At 45.5% G+C, this 23,829-nt stretch overlaps 1 protein-coding gene across 7 annotated transcripts in view; it reads right to left on the reverse strand.

Annotated features, from left to right (window-relative positions):
• LOC118090248 (fibroblast growth factor 13) overlaps positions 1-23,829 on the reverse strand; it is a 280,078-nt gene that overhangs the window by 131,137 nt on the left and 125,112 nt on the right. For 5 of the 7 annotated variants that reach the window (XM_035125708.3, XM_088664436.1, XM_035125704.3 and 2 more), the window contains one exon: positions 2,166-2,333. In XM_035125708.3, coding sequence (XP_034981599.1) covers positions 2,166-2,331 — 166 coding nt within the window. In that variant the 5' untranslated portion in view covers positions 2,332-2,333. Of the gene's footprint in view, positions 1-2,165; positions 2,360-23,829 lie in introns of all 7 variants that reach the window. The other 2 variants (XM_060270453.2, XM_088664437.1) reach the window with 1 other exon arrangement.

A 23,829-nucleotide genomic window follows, 5' to 3' on the forward strand; every position in this document is an offset into this window, starting at 1 on the left:
AATGTTCGTGAACAAAATAGTGTTAAAAATTCAACTTAAAACAACTCTGTTATTTCTAAAACCATGCATGTTTCTCTCTGACTTCAGTATCATCACTTTTTCTTTGGGAAAAAAAAAATCAAGCAACACAATGGTTAGTAAAAGACAATTTTCTAGAACTCCCAAGCTTCTCCTTGCAAGAAACTATGCATGAATACAAATGAAACCAAAAAATAATCCAAATGTTGTTTGAAATTGCCAACTCTTGCCAGCCACAACTCACTGACATTTGAAGCTTCTGGCCAGTTTGTTTGCAGAGCAATTGTTTTTTGAACATCTAAATCTAAAACCATTGCTTTGACATGAAAGATAATACAATTCAGTGATTCAGAAACTGTTCCACTTTTATGACACATGTAGCTGCATGAATTAAATCTCTCAGAAGTTGCCCATCTGACATGCCAATGCCACTGAAAGCATTAAACTGAGCTACAATCTCCCCAAAAGAAGAAGAAAAAAGATTTCATTGTTGTTCCTTTTCCATACCTGTAGATGTTGTTCCTGTAATATTTAGTAAAGCAAAGATCTGCATTTGTGGGTAATAACCACAATCCTAGACAAACATAGGTGCAGGCAAAAGAAAAACACATGTGCCTCTGAGACTTCTTGAAAGTGTTTATTGCAACCTATCTTCTGACAAAACAGGCAGTCATATTTTCCATTTAAAACTGCAAAAACTATCATGTTACATATGCAATCTCCATGGGCCTATTTGGCTATGGGATAGTTGTATGGCCATAGAATGAGATAATGCAATGAGGTCCATTAGAAATATGTAAGCTCCTTGAAATCAGACACCTGTCTGTTATGTTCATGTTAACTTTAAAGCACCACTATGTTGATTTTGGGGACACACATGCATCCTGGAAACCTACAGAACTGGATAATGGAAAGAGGAGTACCACTATGAGTATGTAAGCTCACTGAGGGCAGAGACTTACTCCATTTTGCTGATGTAACTGTGAAGCATCACATACTGTGCACTGATGTGCCCCATGTGTACACATTGTGACTGTAGAAACCAGACAGTTGTGACATGGCAATTGTGTTGCGCAAACCCTCATTTTTTCACACCTGTATAAGTCAGAGTAGGATCCAATCCTATATATTCATAATCTCTGTAATGCACTCTTTCTTTGTTATAAAGACATCTTCTATTGGACCATATATAGAAGCTCATGTAAAACGTGCAAAGTCTTACCAGATAGGAATTGAGGCAGTAGTGGAAAACATATAAAAACAGCATTACAGAATATAAAGAATTAGGTTGTCTGGAGAGGGTGGATGTTTAAGATCATATATACCCAAAACTGACAGGCTAACAAGACACATTTCCTTATTAATAGTTTCTGGGGAACACGCAAGCAAGTGGTCACCCATACCTGATTACCATTTCCGGAAAATAAAAAGGAAACATTCCACTCAGACATTAGCTCTACTGCATGCACAGAACTTCTCCAAAATGCAACCGGGCGTGCAGTACATTCAACTTATCCTGCTTTGCCAAACTAAAGCTTTTATGAGCTTTTTTGGGGGGGGGCAGCAATGCGCAAAAGCTTTATGAAGTGTAAAAGTGTCAGAGAATCCAGCTTTAAGTGCGATCTAATATTTATTCCCAGCTCAGTGCAACTTTGAAATACTAAGGTGGAGGAGAACTTCTCGGGTGAAGAGAGAGAAGAGGGAGCTGTTAAGATGCTGTTTTAGAAAAAGCAAGCAAGTTTTGGCAGCCAAAAGGCAAGTGTAATGATGAAAATGGACAGAAATAAAAGTTTTGATCAGTAATTTTTAAAGCATTGTCAAATGCACACGCACACACACACACGCACACACACAAACACACACACACAAGGTTTTACTATATCAGTGAATTATATTTCATACAGTGGCCCATGGCCAACTCGTATCAGACATTAACAAGCAAGCAAAATAGCAGAGGGTGATACATGAACCCCAGGCAGATTGCTGCATCCAGTTGCATTATATTAAACACAGGCCAAAGAACACACAAGACACAATCTATAGGACAGGCACGCTCTCTCCGAAAAAAAAAAACACAAAGGAAAGGAAAATAAAAAATTTAAAAACCGGGAAAAAGAAAGCAAACATGGATCTCGTGGTGCACAAACCTTCAGGTTCTGTGTTCTCTTTGAGGTGCACTTGCTTCAGAGGACAGCAGAAGATTTCGTGACATTTAGCACGAAAGGGGGATTCTTTTTTCTTTAATTCCGTAGATTGGATGGAATCTTGCCGTAACATAATATATTCCTGTGTGCCGGGGGGAGCGTCATCCATAACTGCGGTCACCACATAACAAAATGAACTTAAGTTAGAATGAAAGGGAAAAAATAAAATTAAAACAAAGAAAAAAAATCTAGAGAAGCAAATCAACTCTATAATGATACAGGGAAGGGCAGAGAAGGACAGGGGAGCAGGGGGTAGAGGGGAGGGGAAAACATTGGTAGAGAGAAAAAGAAAAGAATGAAGAGAATTAACGTACTCTGGTTTATGATGGCAGAGGAAGAGGAGACAAGAGGGTAGGAGTCATTTACTTCTATATTTCCATGCTTACACCAGTCTTTCTAGCACTGTATAGGAAATGATACTGTGTTAAGAAAGGTAGCTTAAAAGTAAAGGTAAAGGTACCCCTGACCGTTAGGTCCAGTCGCGGACGACTCGGGGGTTGCGCGCTCATCTTTCTCTATAGGCCGAGGGAGCTGGCGTTTGTCCGCAGACAGCTTCCGGGTCATGTGGCCAGCATGACTAAGCCGCTTCTGCCAAACCAGAGCAGCACAGCTTACATATCTTAAAAATGTATTCGGGAAAAGACTGAATACAAGGTATCTATACCACATATAACCTCTCTTTTTTGCTACCATTTTAGTGAAATACGTGGCTATATTTTGCATGCAGATTACATACAGTAACAGCTAAGATATCATGCAGGTTTTAATGGCCAGAGCTACTCATTTTATATTCAGAACAGCAATGAGCAATTTGAACAGATACCCAGCATTACTCACATCATATTGCTATTAGACTCTATAGGCCAAGATACTTTTTTTCAGACGACGGATCATCATTCACTGGCATTCAAATTTACAGTTCATTCCAGAAGGCGCAAAGAGAGGGAGCATGTTGGAGTGGGGTGGGGTGGGGTGGGGTGATCTCATGGTTTACCCCATCCCTTAATACGTCAAACACTGAGTTCTACATTCCAGAAAATACTTCTGTGTCAGCTCATATGTTGAGGAACCCCTGGAAGCCTGCCATTAAACCAAATAAGGTTTCAGAGAATATTGTCAGGGACATTCCAAACTACGGGTTAGGCCTTTGGGGTATCAAGATTCCTGCTTGCACTGCATCCTGTGTTATTGACAGGGTGGTTAGGCAAATGTTGGCTATTTCCAGATCAATCTGATATGTTTGTGGAGATGTCATGAGGTGGTGTTCATCAAAGAAAGGGCCATCCCACCCTTCCCCTTGCGTGTTCCTTTCACTTTCCCAGTTATGCCTCACCTGCTGGTTGTAGTTCAAGATGGTTGATATCAGGGAAGCCACTCAGGTCCCAAGCCCATTAGGGCTTTGTACACTGGTTCTACCTCCTTGAATTGGGCCCACTAGTTCACTGGCAGCTAGTGCTGTGATTTCAGCACTGGTGACACATGGTCCTATATCTATAGAATTGCTAGTTGTAAGAACATAGTAGAAGCTTGCTGGATCAGGCCAATGGCCCATCCAGTTTAACTACATGAAGAAGCACTTTCTTTCGTCTGTCCTACTCATAGCAGACATATTGAAACGAATGGACATAACTAGCTTTCTCCAAACGAATCTGTCTGCAGGCGGCATTATAAAATGCAAACACTTGGTGCCCACCAGGGGAGTAATTTTTTCAAAACCTTAACCTCATGCATATCCATTAGCAGCTGATTTCTAAACATGTGGATTTCAAAAAATAAAAATCAGCAGGTTTCATGATCCAGACAAGTGCCACTTGAAATCCAGTTCAATAGCCTGCCAGATGTTTGAGTGTTGTGAAGTCCACAGCCTTGAGTGAAATTTGCAAATGAAGTTGTTTTAAAAATGTGTTTCCCATTTTTAAGTCTAGGTCCCTCAAGCAGTTCACACAAGAATAACAGAAATAGATACTAAAAGCAAGGGTGCCCACAAAATAAAAAATAAAAACAAGGTCACCATCCCTATAAGTACTCTCTGTGGAATAAGTGCTGTACATCTAAACACCTCATCTGTGCTGCAAAACAGCAGGTTGTGACAAGGAGAAAATACTTGAACAGTTTGCTCTCATGGCTTGCTGTTCCAAAGGCCTCACAGAAAAGAAAAGGGATGAACAGAGCTGAACATGCAAGCTTTCATCAGGAAAAGGGATGAGGAGAAAATCAGCTCAGTTTGAATTTTAATGCAAACCTACCTAATTTGCACTTCCCAGAATAACACATGAAGTTAATACTTCTTTGAAATTTTTCATCTCAGTAATTCAGCCGAAAGTGTATAACAGGGGCAAAACATGGATAAGAATGTGTGTGTTAAGTGAAAATAGCATACAAATTCCGTTACATATAAAAGTGAGAGAGTTATATTAGGAGAAATTGCATATGTTTCTATTAGGAGAAACATACCGATGGCTTAATCCGAGGACTTAAAAAATAATAATCACCAGCTAATGCAGAATTGTGGCAAACTGAATTAAGATGAGGCAGGGGATGAATAACAGACAGGAAACAAATTGACACATTTGCTCATCCTTAATATGGAAGGAATTTAATCACAGAACCTCCAAGTGTCCCTATTTTCCAGGGACGTCCCTGATTTAGAGGAGCCATCCTGGTTTCTTATTTTATCCCGGAATGTCCCGCTTTTCCTTGGGATGTCCCTATTTTCATCGGAGAAATGTTGGAGGGTACAGAGTTATCCAACCCCTGAGCCATCTGAAGGCAATCCTGTAAATGGAAGTTTATTTTTTTAATGTTTAATTATGTTTTTATATATGTTCGAAGCTGTCCGAGTGCTGGGGCAACCCAATAAGATATTGGGGGTATATATATTAAAATTATCATTATGGAATGGGATGTCCCTATTTTCATCATTGAAATGTTGGAGGGTATGTAATCAGCCAGGGGCCATCCCCTCAAAAATTCTTTTTCTAGGAAAACTGGTGTGGAAGGAAAAAGAGGACTAGCCTAGCCTCACCGTGAAATACCCCCATTTCTCCGAAAATAAGACATACCCATAAAATAAGCCGTAGCAGGCTTTCTAAGCATTTGCACAATATAAGCCATACCCCGAAAATAAGACATAGTGATAGGCGCAGTTCTGGAGGGCGCCAAGGAAGAGGCGAGGCTGGACGTGTAATAAAAAAATAAGACATCCCCTGAAAATAAGCCATAGTGTGTCTTCTTGAGGAAAAATAAATAAAAGACAGTGTCTTATTTTGGGGAAAACACGGTACTTGGGGTGCCCCCTGCCACATTTTAGTATGGAAGTGCAGTCGGTTCTGCAAGCTCCCACATCAATTGCAAACCACATAGACAATTTGTTCCAGGTCTAGAAGAAGGACGCAGAACTTGTCCATTGTTTTATTTGCCTGTCAAAACCTCAATGACTTTTGCAGAAGTAATCAGGCCATGGGATTAGGCAGTCAGCCTCAGGCTGTGGCCTTTGGCCTGGTCTTTGGTCCAATTGTCCATTTGTATGCCCCCATTAATCACCAGGAAACGCTTCACGGGGTAACAGACAGTCATTGGTAATGATCACTGACACACTCACCCGAATGCACCACTTAAAAACAACACATAAAGTTAACAGCAGAACAAAGCAGGGTTGTTGTTTTTTGGTGGGGAGGGAGTTGTGGAGTAGGAAGGCAACATAAATCCGGGAGGGCATGAGTCTGTGTTGCTGGGTAACTGCTCTTAAAAATAAGAGCCAACTTTTATTTCAAGGGAATTTAGCAGAGCATGGCAGAGTTGATATCACTAAGAAGCGAGCTTTCAGGAAACTTCGTAGCAGCAGGGAGAAGCTGGAGGTTGTTGTCAAAGGTAGTAATTCCCCCCCCCCCAAAAAAAAGTCATGCCAAAAATTTGGTTCTGCACAGAGCTTGCTGAAGGTGGGGAGGCGGGGAGAAAGCAAATATTTCTGCTTGGGATTAATCTGACAAAATGACTCTGAAACTAGGACACTAGCAAGGAAAAAAAAAGAACAAGAAGATCTTAGTTTCTCTCTTGCTCCATCTCCTCCCTGTTTTGTAGAGATGTATTAATGTACAAAAGCCCTGAACCACTTAGGTCCAGGGTCCCTTGGGGACTGCCTGAACCCTTATATTCCAGACTGACCACAGGTCATCAGCAAGAGCATCGCTGGATATTCACCAAGTTGGAGAGGCTCACTTGATAACAGCAAGAAACTCAAGCCATATAGTGTCTTCAGCAAAGCACTGTTGGAATACTCTGCCAACAGAGAGTCAGCTGGCAGCTTCGGTGCCAGTTTTCAAAAGCCTTCTGAAAACTTTTTCATTCCACCAGGCATATGCAGGCAATTAAGAATACCTATTTCCACAATAGCTAGCCAGTGTTTGATTTCTATTTTTTAAAATATTTTATTGTATGGTTTTATTTTCTACAATTGTAAATCACACACACACAAATGAATACAATTTTTTTAAAGTTAAATAAATAAAGTACGTTTGAAACCTTCAATTTTTTTCTTGATGGATATTGCTGCCTTCTTGAAGAACTGCCATCACATGATCTGGACAATTCTGTCCAATCTTTTCCCTTTTATTTTATCTTATTTATTAGATTTATATACTGCCCTTCATTATAAGATCTCAGGGGGATTCACAGAATAAAATACAGGATAAAGGTAAAGGGACCCCTGACCATTAGGTCCAGTCGTGACCGACTCTGGGGTTGCGGCACTCATCTCGCGTTATTGGATGAGGGAGCCGGCGTACAGCTTCCAGGTCATGTGGCCAGCATGACCAAGCCACTTCTGGCAAACCAGAGCAGCACACTGAAATGCCGTTTACCTTCCCGCTTGGACCACACCTATTTATCTACTTGCACTTTGACGTGCTTTTGAACTGCTAGATTGGCAGGAGCTGGGACTGAGCAATGGGAGCTCACCCCACCGCAGGGATTCGAACCACTAACCTTCTAATCAGCAAGCCCTAGGCTCTGTGGTTTAACCCACAGCGCCACCAAAATACAGCATAAAAGCAAGCAAATAAGTAAAAACAAAACAACAAAACAACACCTCCCTTCACACAGATACACGGCCTTGGTCCAGTATACCTGAAGGAGTGTCTCCACCCCCATCGTTCTGCCCATACAATGAGGCCCAGCGCCGAGGGCCTTCTGGTGGTTCCCTCACTGTGAGAAGCCAAGTTACAGGGAACCAGGCAAAGGGCCTTCTTGGTAGTGGCTCCCGCCCTGTGGAATGCCCTCCCACCAGATGTCAAAGATAACAAAGACTACCAGACTTTTAGAAGATATCTGAAGGCAGCCCTGTTTAGGGAAGCTTTTAATGTTTGATGGGTTACTGTATTTTAAGATCTTGTTGGAAGCTGCCCGGAGTGGCTGGAGAAGCCCAGCCAGATGGGCGGGGTATAAATAATATTAATAATAAATAATAATAAATTATTATTATTATTATTATTTTAAAGGTTGTAGAATATTAATCAGCCAACAGTGTGGTTGAAGAGGAACATTTTCGCCTTGCACCTAATATATATATAATGAAAGTGCCAGGTGAACCTCCCTGGGGAGAGCATTCCACAGATAGGGAGCCAATATAGAGAAGGCCCGTTCTTGTGTTGCCACCCTCTGGACCTCTCGAGGAGGAAGCACATGAAGGAGGGCATCAGATGATGATTGCAGTGTCTGGGACGGTTTATATGGAGCGAGGTGGTCCTTCAGGTATTGTGGTCCTGAGCCAATTAAGGCTTTATAGGTTAAAACGAGCACCTTGAATTATTAGTTTCTGATTCAAAGCACTGACCAGCTGTTTCACACTCCCTGGTGAGGCCACAGCCCTTTGGTTCTTCCATCCATTGCATAGCCTGTCCTGGCTAACTGCCACATATCATGTCAGGCTTTTGTGCACCAGCCCTGCCAACCCCTTCAAAGTACAGGATTTCCTGGCTGTTCTGCATTAGGCAGGGTGATTTTTCGACCTTTCCTCTCTCCTCCATTGATCAGGCAATACATTGCTTGCTTGGGACATTTCTCCACAGCAGTGAATATTCACTTCAGAAGCGGCAATTTGCAAACATTCATTGCATCTCTCTTCAGTTCTCACATCAACTTATCTGCACTTTCTGAATTTTCATCATTTCTGTTCTCTGCATAACCCACTCCTGACTTCTTGTTTCTCTGCCTTACCTCTGCTCCCAGGTTGGGACTAGTTTGCAAGGAAAGACTTCCTTGAGACACTGGCAGGCTAAGGGACTGACCGCTGCCCATTCCACCAGGAGGATGCAACACTTACCCCACCCTGGGTGCCAGCAACCCATGCTACGCCCCTGGGTTACAGCCCCTGTCATTTCAGGGAAGACCCACACCCCAGTGAGACACTCTGTCTAGGTTGGCACAGGGTGTTTTGTTATACCAAGTCAGACCATTGGTTGAGTCGACTCAGCATCAACAACATTTACTAGAAGCAGGGTTTCACACAGATGTCTCTCTGAGACCTAGATGGAGATAGTCAGGAATTGAACTTCTGCATGCTGAGTATGTGTGCTACAGGTGGGCTATGTTCCTTGTCCTAAAAAAATAATGCTAGGTCCCAGTTGTTATGGGTCTGCATAAAGGGCTGGTTTAAACAGGAGCATAGCAAGTTGCATTAGACCAAGTCAAGTTATTGGTCCATTGAGCTCATTATTATTTACACTGACTGGAAGCAGCTCTCCAGGATTTAAGACAGGGGTCTCTTCCAGTCCTGCCTGGGGATGTCAAAGATTGAACCTGGGACTTTCTACATGCCTTGATAGATAGGAAAGTATGATACGGTGATAACCCAGAGTAATGTGCTGAGTTGTACCGAGCCAGGGTATTGATCCATCTAGTTTAGCACTGCCTCCAAGGCTCCATTCTGAGAACTGCTGGAGATGCCAAGGATTGGCATAAAATACTACTCCAGCACACCCATTAGTGTGAAATGTTTAACAGCCTTCCATCAAACGGGGGCATTTGCAATATAGTCTGGTGAGCTAGGAAGTGTTGCAGGTGGGTGAGAGAGAGTCATGTAAGCAACAAAGGGTCAAGCACACTGGAATAATTTATGCAGTGGAGTCAATAAAGTCTTATGAACTTTGTGAATGGACCTACTGAATGAGGGATATGGAGATGAATTTCTTCAGAGCAAAGGTGGGGAACCTTAGACCCCAGGCTGAATGTGGCCCCTGAGACTTTACTCAGGGTTTTCCCTCATTGGTCATTCCCTCAGACTCCTCATTGGTCCAGTTTTTGAGTGCCTGTGCCTGGCTGGAATGTGTCGTTAAACTGTGAGAATTTCATTTTGCTTGCCTGAATGGAGGAACGTCTGTGGAGTTTAAGAGTCACATCCATAACTCTGACAGTGCATTCAAACATAGAGATTATTGTATTAGTTATCCTAGTTATAATGCTAGCTCTTCTGTCCCAGTTTCTAATGTTCATTTTACATTACATTACCAGTCATTATGGAACGGTAACTTTATGATCGATCTACTGCCATGTTGCATTAAATTTATTTGAGAACAGTGAAGTGTGACATGGCACAAAAGTGGACGTCATTGTACAATGTTGCTATTCTGCCACTCTTTTTCTGCCACCTCCAATATTTTAGCCTTGCTTGATTTTCATTTCTTACATTTAGTAGCTACGAGGAATCAATGAGGCCCTTATCTACATAGTCTGCTCCTTCAGCTGCATAGCTTGACCCCAGGTTCTGTGTTTTGGTCACACTGTAGTGTGGCAGAACTCAGCAACCATATAAGCCAATCTCTTTCTCCCTCCCTCTCCCTTTCCCTTTCTCTCTGACATACAAACACACACTCATCTTACACCAACCAATGTAACACAATTGCCTTGATTTCCACCACATTAAAAGGCATGAAATATAACTCAAATCAGCAAGCACAGTGAAAAGCTGGAGGGGGGGGGTAATCATTATATTTCTGACACTGGTACACAAAGTTAATACTGCAGCACTTTAGCTTAAAACTGTATATCATGACTGCTAAAGATAAATGCCTATCATGAAATGAAGATATCACCGCATCACTGAGCTATAAATTGCCTCTGCTTTAGAAAGTGGGGTGATGAAGTCTTTATTTCCAGATGTTAGAAAGTTTTCAAACTCTGTTAAGGTACTAGGCAGCAGGAATGCGCTTGCAGAGTACAGTATTCCCTTTGGAAATGCTAGTACACAGCTAAGAGCAGCATATGCTCTTCTCTGGTCCAGCTGCTCTAATACTACAAAGGGGTGGGGAACCTTTGGCCCCCCAGATGTTGCTGGACTTTACTTTCCCATCATCCTTGAGTACTAGTAGTGATTGACTTCCAAAGCAAGAACAAGGGATCAGGGGGAGCTGGGGGAAGTTGTGAAGTCAAAGTCAGGCAAGATCTAACTAGCAACAAAGGTTTAAGCCCAGGTGGGCAGACTGAGAAGAAGATCTGAAGCATAGCTTTTATACAGCCTGGGGGATAGTGATTGGCTTGGGGGGGGGGGTCAGTTGACTGGTTCCCAGGCAGGCTGATACTGCAGCCTAGAGGGCACCCCCAAAGCTTTCTAAAAGCCCCAATTTTAGTCTCCCCCCCTCTGTCTCTCTCTCACACAAACCTTACAGGAAATGTTTGAATTTTTTGCAGCAAGTACAAAAGGATACAGTTTAATCTGTGTTTTTACTGGGTCTATTCCCCTCCCCCCGGCTGCTCCAGTGATTAAAATGGCCCCATAACTTTGCTGTCCTTGTCTCAGCTCTTGGGCAACTAAATATAATTATTGCATTTTGCATCACACCCCCATTTCACTTATAGCACCCCAGTAACAAGCTGGGAATGATACTGTGCTACTGTAAAGCATCTGCTTCCTCAGCAAAGAATGAGATAATTGTCTCTGTAAAGCTGATTCCATGTGTGCAGCAAGCTTAAGATGTCAGAATTCTGACAGGGGCAATGCAGCTCTGTCAGCGATGCTTTCGTGTTACTCAGAAGCTTTCCAGTGGTCCGAGCGAAACTGAGCCACTTCTTAAAAACAGCCTCAAGTCTGTGAAGCAGGGGTGCCAATGAGGAGGGGTTGTTGTTATAACTATTATTTTATTTGCATAGGCTCATCTTCCAAAAGTATATGCACATTCTTATTATATTCAAAAATTACATAGGAAATCTTAGTGGAAATAAAGAAATGTAGGGGATCCCCCAGCAATGACTCCTGGCTTAGGACAGAGTCTCCTGGCACACCATGTCTTCTCAGCCTGTGATCACATCCAAAACTCCCTGCCTACCTCGGCAGATGACCAGATAATTCTATAATTCCCAGGGGTATTGGTAGGGAGTTAAGAAAACAATCTGTATCCATGTTTTCTACACCAAGCATAATTTTATAAATCTCAATCCCTTTATAGTTGTATGGTTGGTTGGTTGGTTTTCTCAACTAAAAAGGCTCCTTCACCTTGGACTGTCTTCATGGGAAAATGGATCTGTCAGAGGGTTGTCGTGGCTACTCTAGAGTAACTCCGCTTGAGTCCAGTTTGTCTTTAAAGACTTTTATTGTGCAAAGTATTTACAGTGCAGAGACTGTACATGGCCTCTCATTACGAATCAGAATGTGGCAATGGCGTACGTCTGTTCTTACGCCAGCAAAGTAGTCGGGGCACCCTAAAACGCCTCCCCCTTGACCTGCGTCGCAGTGCTCTCCTTAAGTCTTGTGCCGGAAGGAGTGATGCCCTCTCGGTCTCCTCCCCATCAAGGCAGTGGAAGGGCTCTCCAGCATCCTTGAGCCCTCGCCTGCATCTCTCCTCCCCTGAGCTTTCCCATCATTCCACATGCTGGTTTCTCTCTCCCTCCAAGTCTTTCCCCTCCCCCCTGGCTGCTTCAGACCCACTGCTGCTCCCTGTGCTTGGCAAGGTGGACGTTAGGATGATGGGGGCTGGCTCCCTGTAGGGAGTCACCCTTACAGGATCCAACCAACTTCACACAGTGCAACACATTTGTCAGATGACTTGACATTTTGATGCAAAAGGGAACAATATCCACCAATCTAGTTACAGGTAGGTAGCTGTGTTGGTCTGCTGTAGTCAAAACAAAATTAAAAAATTCCTTAGCACCTTAGAGATCAACTAAGTTTGTCATTGGTATGAGCTTTCATGTGCATGCACACTTCTTCAGATACGGTCTCTAAGGTGCTACTGGAAGGAATATCCACAAACTACTTGATGCTCTCTGCAGCTAAGAAGCCAAACCTGTTTCCCATTTAAAGCACTGGCTGAGGTCCACTTTTTAAAAATTTGGGGCTCTGCACATAAGGGCAGCCCTGCTGGATCATACCGTGTTTCTCATATTATAAGACATGTCTTATATTTATTTTTTCCTCAAAAAAACACACTATGGCTTATTTTCAAGGGATGTCTTATTTTTTTCCTCCTCCTCCTGCCGCGGCCGGCATTGCTGCTGCGCCTATCACTATGTCTTATTTTCGGGGTATGGCTTATATTCCTTGAATGCTTAAAATCCTGCTATGGCTTATTTTATGGGTATGTCTTAAAATATGAGAAACAGGGTACCAAAGACTCATCTAGACCAGCGTCCTGTTCTCACAGTGGTGAACCAGATGCCTTGTGGACCTGGACCCAACTAAGTCCAGTGATGCTCTCCATTATACACAGAGAAAGGCTTTATGGAAAGTTTCAATATTATCCATTTGATTGCTATAAGCACAGAAATATTTAAACTGGGAAGGCATCCTTCTAAATGTGTCAGAATTATTCATGGCCTGCAGTTTACCTGTTCAGTACTTTAAGGCCTGTGGCCTTGCAGATGTTATTAGACTCCACCTCCCATAAGCCTCAACCAGCATGGTAAATGGCCATGGGTGATGGGAACTGGAGTCCAACCACATCTGGAGGACACAAGGTTCCTCTTCCTAACTTAAAGTAAGGTTGCTACATGGTCACTTCTGATAGATGGTCACTGAAGAATTTCTCAGATGGGAGCTTTGGGCAGGTGAGAGAGATAAATATGATGGCTACCATTTGGTGGGGCTTATGTGAGACACTCCACTGAGGATGGTGAGTTTTGCCTCCCTCCAAACTCTCTCCTCCAGTCCTCCTTTTGGCCTACCCACCCTCCAGACCCCAAATCAGAGCTGAAAGTTCTCAATAGATGCCTTTCAACTCAGGCCACTTACCTTTTATACAAGCGGGTAGGGAGCCTTATGCCCAGGCACCAGATGCAGCTCTTTATGCATCGCTGTTTGGCCCTGGGCACTCTACCTAAGCCATGCCCCTTTCTCTGCAGTTCTTAAGTGCTTTTGCTGGCCACATTGTGCCAGGCACATGATCATGCCTCTTACTTTCCTGGATGGAGGATGGAGGGACCTCTGACATTTGTATGCTTGAAATACATTTCACTGTGGAAAGGCATCAGTTGCAGCCATTGCTGCCCCCCAGTTTTGCCTCTGGCCCCCAATGCCACTGGCATGCAGACCCTGGAAGTGCCCCAACCTCTGCAGCAAAGTATCCACCTCACTTTGTCACATGGTAGAACTGGCCCTGTCTTTTAGCTACTGCTTAACAGGTGGACAACACCCAAAGTTTTATCTTGTCATGGCAGCTGAAGTTCTTGTAGCCATTCCTACACAGTTAATAGCTACTAGCCACAATGGTTATCCACTGCCTCCTGCTGGAGGCATCTGGGTGGCCACTGTGAGAACAAGACCCGGGACTAGATGAGCCATTGGCCTGATCCAGCAGGCAGATCTTGCATTCCTAACTCACTGTACATGGGGCGGGGGCATTGTTGGTAAGCTGGGATGTAGCTTACCATGTAAAAAATATCAGGATCAGGTTCAAGGTATTAGTTTTAACTTTTAAAGCCCTATACAGCCTAGGACCCTTGTACCTATGGGACTGCCTCTCCTGGTATGCCCCATGGAGGACCTTACGGTCTGCAAATAATAACATCTTGGAGGTCCCGAGCCTCAAGGAGCTTACACTGGCCTCGACCAGGGCCAGTGGAAAGCTCTGTCACAAGAGACCACAGCCCTGCGGGATTTGACATCTTTCAGCAGGGCCTGCAAGACGGAGCTGTTCTGCCAGGCCTTTGGTTGGGGTTCAGTCTGACTCTCTCCCCCCTTTCATAAGAACTTGCATGAAAGTGGCATCCCAATTTTTCTCACAGGCCCATATAAGCTCAGCACAAACAGTTGGGCCTGGTGAGCATTTAAGGTCTCCAACCCTAATCTGCGGGTTGCCATTTGATTGGATTTTATTCTGATCCTGATTTGATTTTAGGATGTATTTTAATTGATTGTCTGATTTTATGTTAATGTCTTATACATTTTATGTTAATGTCTTATACATTTGATGCCAAGGAAGGCGGGGTATAAATAAAAATTAGTAGTAGTAGTAGTAGTAAGTGTCACCTCTATTGCTCTACTCATTTTTGCCTGTGGCTTCACAAACCCTGGCATGTGGCCCTTGTAAGCCCATTCCTGAATGTGACCCTGAGGCTAGCAAGAAAAGAAAAAAAGCTTTCCCCACCCCTGTCCTGCACGCAAAGCTGGTGTTTTACCACTGTACTACAGACACTCCATGAAACTTGGGTCCGATCCCGTGAACCTGTTTCATAGGTTCTGATAATTTGGAAGAAACTGCAGAAAGGATTGCCTGCAATGTTGCCTGAGCAAAACACTTTCTCCAGAAACATCCTTGAGGATCTATAACCCAATTAACACACCACCAATGAATCACACTGGAAGCATCGGGGAAGTGGGGGGAGAGAGAGCCTCCCATTCGGTTTCATTGTGCTCCATGAGCTTGTTTCCTGGAAATCTCCTTTGGACTGCCAATGTTGCCTTTGTCCCCTGCCGCGCTAGTGGCTCTGGAAAGCCTCATAAAAAGGAAGGGGAAAATTAACAGTGTGTTTCATTCTTTCCAACCTTGCAACATTTGGCCGGGAAAGAATATTATAAATATATATTCCCAGCTTTTTGCATACAGAAAAGGGTATTGTGCTAGGTAGCAAAAGCAATCCTACTTCAAGTACATATTCTTCTGTGAACATAGACCTTGACTCATCAGTGAGCAGGTGAAGGGACTTGAGATGGGACATTGTGCAAACACTGTGGCTAAGTGAGACATGGCTGTGTGATGCATGGAAACAGAAAAAAGCAGAACACATTATTGCATCCTAAATGGTGTTCCTGCTTCCTGAATGGCCGTTTCCCTTTGGCAGATTGCTGTTTAATCGTCCAGAATGATTGTCTGGTGCTTCTTCAGTGGGGGCAATGGTTAGGCGGAAGATCTCTCTCTTGTGTTAGAAAGAGGTGGTTATCAGAGTTTGGAGGGTAGGAAAAGCTCATCCACACCTCTGCTGAAGTGCACAGATCTATCAATTTCAGTTTCTCTCTGTTTCATGTATTCCCAATCTGAGGTTCAGTTAGCACATGTCCACATCAGTCTGTGATTATTATTTTTTAAGTCCACATGAAAAAAGTCAACATTTTAGTGCAATTTTATCTTAACATAAACATTTTTGGTGGGGACCAAAGGTGGAAAAATTACCCTGGAAGGAGCATGGCATGCCCCCCCCACCAGAGGTACTACCCCTCCTCTAACACCCACCCTACTCCACCCCACTTGTAACTGGGTAACAAGCCAACATATTTGTGGGTTTCAGCCATTTGGTTCCCCCCTAGACCAAACCTCTTCTAGAGCCACCAGGTCAAATCAGAGCAAGTTGGCTTGATAACAGCATTGCTGCAGCTTCTGTTTGTGCGCGCACACATACACAGCTTTGTGCCTGTGTGTGTGGTTTTTGTATGTGGGGTTGTTCAGTGAGCCTCAGCTGGAAAACTGAAAGGAGCAGCCCTTTGCACAGAATATTCCACTAGTGCCCACTGTCAGTGACAGGCAACTAAGCAGAAGGGAGCATTTGAGCTCATTCGGGCAGATAGCCTTTTTGTATTTCTTAATGATGCGTAATGCAGTTTAAGAAAAGCTCCTGCTTAACCTAAGATACATTCCTTTGTTTAGAATGCAGGAACAGGAGGGGCAGTGTTTAATTGGTGCTCTCATTAATTGCAGTATGAGCACCGGGTTCAAGAGAGCGCAGTTTGCAAATTCTTTGGCTTGTGTCTTTGGTGGCATTTGACATTATCATGCACACACCGAATTGCACCCACCAGTTGCGCCATAAGGCACCACTGTGGCCCCACTTGCTGGCTTTGCCTGCGTTAATTGAAAGATCACTCCCAAGGAACAAAACAATGCAGACACCACTAGATTCCCCCCCCTTCTTCCTAATCCCAGGCCTCGCATAACTAAACCACAGTCTGCCTGTGAAAGCCACATATATTATCTATATCCCCCTCAGGACACAGAAGAGTCAGCTGGAGGCTCATTGGCTTCAAGTGCCCATGAATCTTTAAAACTTAACCACAGTGTTACATATTTCAAGTGCTCAGATGCTTCTCAAACCTGAGCTCAAGAATCTCTACAACCACCTTCCAAAGTCGGTCACCAGGGCCAGCCCTATGGCCAGGCTGGGTGGCGCAGGGCACCACGGCGCCGGCTCGCCAGGAGGGCGACCGCTGGCCGGCCGGTCCGCTGCGCAGCTGTGCCCACAGCAACCGTGCTGTGCCTGCCTGCCCGCCCGCCGAACAGCAGCGCCTGTGCCAGCTGCGCTGCGTGCGGCGCCCACCCACCCAGCGCACTGCGAAACGGGGCGGGAGGGTACCAGAAGGATCCAGCGCACCACGGCGCCAGGGGCGCTTAAGACGGCCCTGTCGGTCACAGTTACTATACTCCATCCATATTTCCAGATGCATGCAGAGAGGACAAGGGTGGTCAGGTGTCCTGTTTTAGAGAGGACATTCCTCTACTTGCAAGGCTTCCCAAGGATAGTCCTCTGTTCCAGCCAAGTGCCCTCCTGAACTACATCTGCCATCAGCAAACCTGGTTGGGGAAAGGTTCTCCATTTCACGGTGGACTCTAATTGAAGGTCTTTGTGGTCCAAAGTCCAGTTTACAAATAAATAACTCAAAGAAGGGAGAGCAGAGCTGGCCTTAAGGGTGTCCATCAATGGCAGTCTGAGCAGGCACACAGGCCACTTGGTTTCTACTAAGGTGAGACATAATATATTTCTAATCTGTCAATTTCAAATTCTCTCAGATTTTTCATCCTGCTACAACTCCCACCCGGAAACCTACATCCCCACTGTGGAAGGGTGCGTGGATCCAAAGTTGGCCTCCACAGTCACTTACGGACTCACTGCTAAGACCATATTCATGGAAGACAATCTTACTGGTGCTGCCCAGGACTCTCTCCTGCTGTGAGTGCTCACAGGCCCTGTCCCTACCTCTCTCCACCTGGTCTAGGGCGGGGCCTGGAAGGCCTCATAAAGGACTGCTGCCGCTGCTCTGCTGCTGGTGCTGCCCAGGACTCTCTCCTGCTGTGAGTGCCCACAGGCCCTGTCCCTACCTCTCTCCACCTGGTCTAGGGCGGGGCCTGGAAGGCCTCATAAAGGACTGCTGCCGCTGCTCTGCTGCTGGTGCTGCCCAGGACTCTCTCCTGCTGTGAGTGCCCACAGGCCCTGTCCCTGCCTCCTTCCACCTGGTCTAGGGCGGGGCCTGGAAGGCCTCATAAAGGACTGCTGCCGCCGCTCTGCTGCTGGTGCTGCCCAGGGGAACTTGAAACAGCACAGAGTCCTTTTTAAAATGCTTTTTAAAGAATTTTTAATGTTTTTATCTTCTTTGGGGTGGTAGGTGGGAGGGATTTTTAGTTGGGTGTGGGAATCTGTTAAATTTTAGTGTATTTGTAATTTTTATTGTTTTTGGTTTTATTGTTTTATTGTGTTTGGGGTGGTAGGTGGGAGGGATTTTTTAGTTGGGTGTGGGAATCTGTTAAATTTTAGTGTATTTGTAATTTTTATTGTTTTTGGTTTTATTGTTTTATTGTCTTTTTTGTGTTCTTCTTTTGTTGAGTTCTTTGCTGTTTTTTACAGAGGTTTTATTTTGTTTTTAAGGGGAGGGGTCAGGGCTGCCCGGGAGGGGGTCCCAGCAAGCAAAATGGCTGGGGCAGATTCCACAGGGGGGTGTGCACTGGAACAACCGATCTCAGTGGTCACGGGTAGGAGGAGGAGTTACGCTAAGACCAGACCATGTCATTACCGAGGAGGCAGACTTAGTCGTTGTCTGAGGACTATCCCTGCCTCCAGGTCTGGTCCTGACCGGACGGATATTGGAATCAGCAAGGGATACCCACATGACCTGAAGGTGCTGCTGTGCAATGCCAGGTCGATGATGAATAAGACCACCGCCATTCACGACCTGATTGTGGATGGAGGATTTGACCTGGCATGTGTGACAGAGACCTGGTTGGAGGAAGCCGATGGGCCCGTTCTTGGCGCTGCTTGCCCACCAGGTTTCTCTTATGCACAGCAACCCAGGCCATCTGGGCGGGGAGGGGGGGTTGCAGTGATTTTTAGGAAGTCATTAGTTTGCACCAGGCGTCCTATTGGGAAGACCCAGTTCTCTGAGTGCATGTTCTGGAAGTTGGGCAATAGAGGCAGTACAGGATTCCTTTTGGTGTACCGACCTCCCCGCTGCACCAAGGATTCCCTGCCCGAGCTGCTTCAGGTCGTGTCGGATGTGCTCCTGGAGACACCTAGCTTGGTTGTCTTAGGGGATTTTAACATCCATGCCAACACGACCTTACAAGGAGCCGCCCGGGACTTCGTGGAAAGCATGGCCACCATGGGGCTGTCCCTGAATAAGTCTGGCCCAACTCATAGCCGCGGACATGCCTTGGACTTGGTGTTTACCTCTATGGATGTTGGTGATCTGACATTAAGTAAAAGCGAAACAAAAGAAGTGCCATGGTCAGATCACTTTCTGGTGCAACTGGACTTCTCCGCAACCCTTTCCCTCTGCAGGGAGGTGGGACCGATTCGGATGGTCCGCCCCCGCTACTTAATGGATCCAATTGGCTTCCAAAGAGTGGTAGGGGATGTTTTATCCCATGTCGATGGCCTTTCAGCTGATTCCCTGGTGGCCCGCTGGAATGCGGAGTTAACCAGCGCTATTGACTGTCTGGCTCCGAAGCGCCCTCTCAGATTGCATGGAGCCCGGACAGCCCCGTGGTTTTCCCCGGCGCTGAGGGCAATGAAACAGTCGTTGAGACGGCTAGAGCGCCGGTGGCGGAAAACTCATTTTGAATCAGACCGGACACGGGCTAGAGCTCAACTTCGAGCCTACCAAGTGGCAATGGCGACGGCGAAGAGGACCTTCTTCACCGTCTCCATCGCATCTGCAGAAAACAGCAGCAGGAGACTCTTCCAGGTGGTTCACAATTTAGCGGAACCACCTGCTCCATCCGGGCCCAGTACGGGCCACATGATCTCCTGCAATGATTTTGCAAAGTTTTTTGCAGATAAAGTCGCTCAGATTCGGGAAGAGGTAGACTCCACCGTGGGAGCAGGGCCGGGGCGGGGGAGTGCTAGAGTCCTGTCTAGTCAAGTTTTGTGGGATCAATTTCAATCTGTTACCTCCGAGGATGTGGACAGGCTGCTTAGACGAATGAAACCAACCACCTGTCTTCTTGATCCTTGCCCATCCTGGCTTATAAAAGCTAGCCAGGAAGGGCTGGGCGATGGGCTTCGCGGGTTGGTAAATGCTTCTCTCCATGAGGGAGCCTTCCCAGACCCGCTGAAAGAGGCGGTTATTAAACCGCTTCTTAAAAAACCATCTTTAGATCCGGCCAATATGGCCAACTATCGCCCAGTCTCAAATCTTCCATTCTTGGGCAAGGTGATTGAGCGAGTGGTTGCGGAACAACTCCAGGCACACCTGGAAGAAGCGGACCATTTGGATCCCTTCCAGTCAGGATTCAGGCCTCATCATGGGACTGAAACTGCCTTGGTCGCACTGGTCGATGATCTCCGGCGGGCTAGGGACAAAGGTAAGAGCTGTTTCCTTGTTCTGCTGGATCTCTCAGCGGCTTTTGACACCATCGACCATAACATCCTTCTGGACCGTCTAGAGGGCTTGGGAGCTGGGGGCACTGTCATGCAGTGGTTCCGCTCCTTCCTCCTGGGCCGTGTTCAGAAAGTGGTGGTGGGGGATGAGTGTTCAGACCCCTGGGCGCTCACTTGTGGGGTGCCTCAGGGTTCTGTCCTCTCCCCCATGCTTTTTAACATCTATATGCAGCCACTGGGAGAGATCATCAGGGGGTTTGGGCTGGGTGTCCATCAGTATGCTGATGATACCCAGCTCTACCTCTCTTTTAAATCAGAACCAGTGAAGGCGGTGAAGGTCCTGTGTGAGTGCTTGGAGGCGGTTGGAGGATGGATGGCGGCTAACAGATTGAGATTGAATCCTGACAAGACAGAAGTACTGTTTGTGGGGGACAGGAGGCGGGCGGGTGTGGAGGACTCCCTGGTCCTGAATGGGGTAACTGTGCCCCTGAAAGACCAGGTGCGCAGCCTGGGAGTCATTTTAGACTCACAGCTGTCCATGGAGGCACAGGTCAACTCCGTGTCCAGGGCAGCTGTTTATCAGCTCCATCTGGTACACAGGCTGAGTCCCTACCTGCCCACTGACTGTCTCTCCAGAGTGGTGCATGCTCTAGTTATCTCTCGCTTGGACTACTGCAATGCGCTCTACGTGGGGCTACCTTTGAAGGTGACCCGGAAACTACAACTAATCCAGAATGCGGCAGCTAGACTGGTGACTGGGAGCGGCCGCCGAGATCACATAACACCGGTCCTAAAAGACCTACATTGGCTCCCAGTACGTTTCCGAGCACAATTCAAAGTGTTGGTGTTGACCTTTAAAGCCCTAAACGGCCTCGGTCCGGTATACCTGAAGGAGCGTCTCCACCCCCATCGTTCTGCCCGGACACTGAGGTCCAGCTCCGAGGGCCTTCTGGCGGTTCCCTCATTACGAGAAGCCAAGTTACAGGGAACCAGGCAGAGGGCCTTCTCGGTAGTGGCACCCACCCTGTGGAATGCCCTCCCACTAGAGGTCAAAGAGAACAATTACCAGACCTTTAGAAGGCATCTCAAGGCAGCCCTGTTTAGGGAAGCTTTTAATGTTTGATGGATTTCTGTATTTTAGAATTTCTGTTTTTTTTGGAAGCCGCCCAGAGTGGCTGGGGGAACCCGGCCAGATGGGCGGGGTATAAATAATAAATTATTATTATTATTATTATTATTATTATTATTATTACTCGGCTATGAGTGATTACCAAAGAAGAAGAATCTTATATTCAGTTCACCACATTTTCACACACATTTGCTAAAACCATATGAAAATTCATTAGGTTTTTTTTAGTGCAAATTACTCCTACCACATAAATCTTTATATTCAATTTTGGTTATTTTCCCCCAAAGTAATTATTTCCCCTAATATAATGCAATTTGCATTTTATTTTCACACTTTGCCCTAGCATATGCCCTTTTGTAGACCTTTTTTCAGGGCAACCTCTGAAGGCCTAGATGCCAGTAGTGGGCAGGGGCCAGACACAAAAGTGGTGGGGAGCAATGAATGTCAACTTCTCCTTTGTGCAGTAGTTCAGTTTCTGCACACACACACACACACAGGCATGCACGCGCATACATACACACATGTTCTCTCAGAGACCCTTCTTGTCTTCTGTCCAGACAACCAAGAAGCATTATGAGAATTCAAGGACACATTCTAGCCAGGCAAAGAAATTGCGAGGGGTGGGGGTGGGGGTTTAACAAGGAGCATGGCCCAAGAAGAATTATGAGGGCCAGATAGAGAAGGAAGCATTTTGCTTTTGGTACCCCATTCCTAGTTGAAAGTGTCCTAACGGCATCACTGAAAGCACTTCCAGGTAAGCAAAGGCAGAAGCCAGTGTGGTTGCACCAGGTGCGGAGCTTCTGGGATGCTGAAGCAGGTGCTGCAACTATGACATCCAATGGAAGACAAGAGGAAAGGGGGTTCATGTATTTTCCCTGTTGCACAGGGCACCATTAAAATCTGAGACACCAAGGTCTGACACTGAGGCCAGTGCACATCAGTTTGAAATGTATCCCTGCATGCTTTCCTCGATGTGCACATGGCAGATTTTGGGCGTTTTTGTCTTCATGATTCCAGGAAAAGGCACTTGCTTCACAGTTTAGCAAGTGCACTCTGGCCTCTGCTGTGGCAGGTGCTTCTCCTTTGGCTCAAGGAAGTGAGCTTGAGCAGTTGTTCTCTATCCTCCAATCCTCCTCCTGTTTCTACACACACACACACACACACACACACACACACACACACACACACACACACCTTGCATTTGTAGACTGGTGCGCTACAAAACTAAATGTGGGGAAATGGAAAGCAGTTGTTGTTGGTTATCCTGGCAAAGCCTTGGCCTAATCTGGGTCAGAGGAAAAACCTGTAGCCAGTTCTCCTTTGGCACTCAGCAGGTGGAACTGCCATCGATCCTCTCTTTGTTTTCTACAAATTGAGCCTGTGTGCTTGGAATGCCAATGCAAGCTGGCTGCAGCTTCAGGCTCCCTCTGGTATTGTTTGCCAATAAACAAAGGGTGTGTGTGTTTAATTTTATTTCTTCCTGCCGCAGCAGCAATAAACAGAGCCAGCCCAACCATCAGGCAGGGTGAAGTAGCCACTTCAGGAGCAGACAGAGCTGTGTGTGTGCCATGCAAACTCTAAGCTAGCTTGCTGTCCTCAGGTGTAGAGGGCACTGTCCCATTGCTAGTGTTGAAGTTCAGAGTCAATAGCCAATTCAGCTGACATTTGTATGTGGAATTGGTGGGGAGAGGTGTAGCTATGTTATCCTAGGGATAACATACCTACCCTAGCCAGGTTTGGTTGTCTGAAACAGCTCATCAACTTTTGTGTCTGGATTTTTACTTTTTGAAATAACAGCAACATGTTATCCTCCCTATGTTAACAGGGAGCAAAATGTGTTGGGCTGGCTATGGTGATCAAGTTTCCCAAAGGATATATATATTCTTACATTTATTTTTTCAAAGAGGTAATGTTCCCTGGTTGACAGCTGTTTGAGGTGGGGAGCTGGGCTTCTTCTTGCGGCTTTAAGAGAGGGATGGGTACCTTCAGGCCAGGAATTGCTATCTGGTCCTTGGAACACCCCAGGCCACATACCTTGCAACCCTGCTTTGTGCCTTGTCTGTTTTCTCCTGGCTGATAATGTTTCTTGCTTGCCTGATTGGAAGATGGAGAAAGATGTGCATTTGTTGCTCCACCCTCTTTTGTTTCTGTTCCGTCCCACATACAGAAGCCAGTAGGTAAGTCTTTTCCTGGCAGCAAGATAAGCATGATGACTTGATAATATCAGCACATCCACTTCCTGTTATCAGCGCAGGAACTGGTGTTTGTTTTTTGTTCTTTAAAAAAAGCTGGCATCTTGTTTATCAGTTGCAGTATGAACACAAAATATTTTTGATGAAATGTTTATAGAAAGTGTTACCTTTAACATCTTGAAATGTATGTGTTACTGTCTCGTTACAAATTGCTTACTGCAATGCTTTGTTTATTCATATACAGTACTTACAGATTAATTACTGTATTAGCTAAACCCTG

The sequence above is a fragment of the Zootoca vivipara genome, chromosome Z2, assembly GCF_965207765.1.
Source record: "Zootoca vivipara chromosome Z2, rZooViv2.hap1.1, whole genome shotgun sequence".
In the NCBI taxonomy this organism is placed as follows: domain Eukaryota; kingdom Metazoa; phylum Chordata; class Lepidosauria; order Squamata; family Lacertidae; genus Zootoca; species Zootoca vivipara.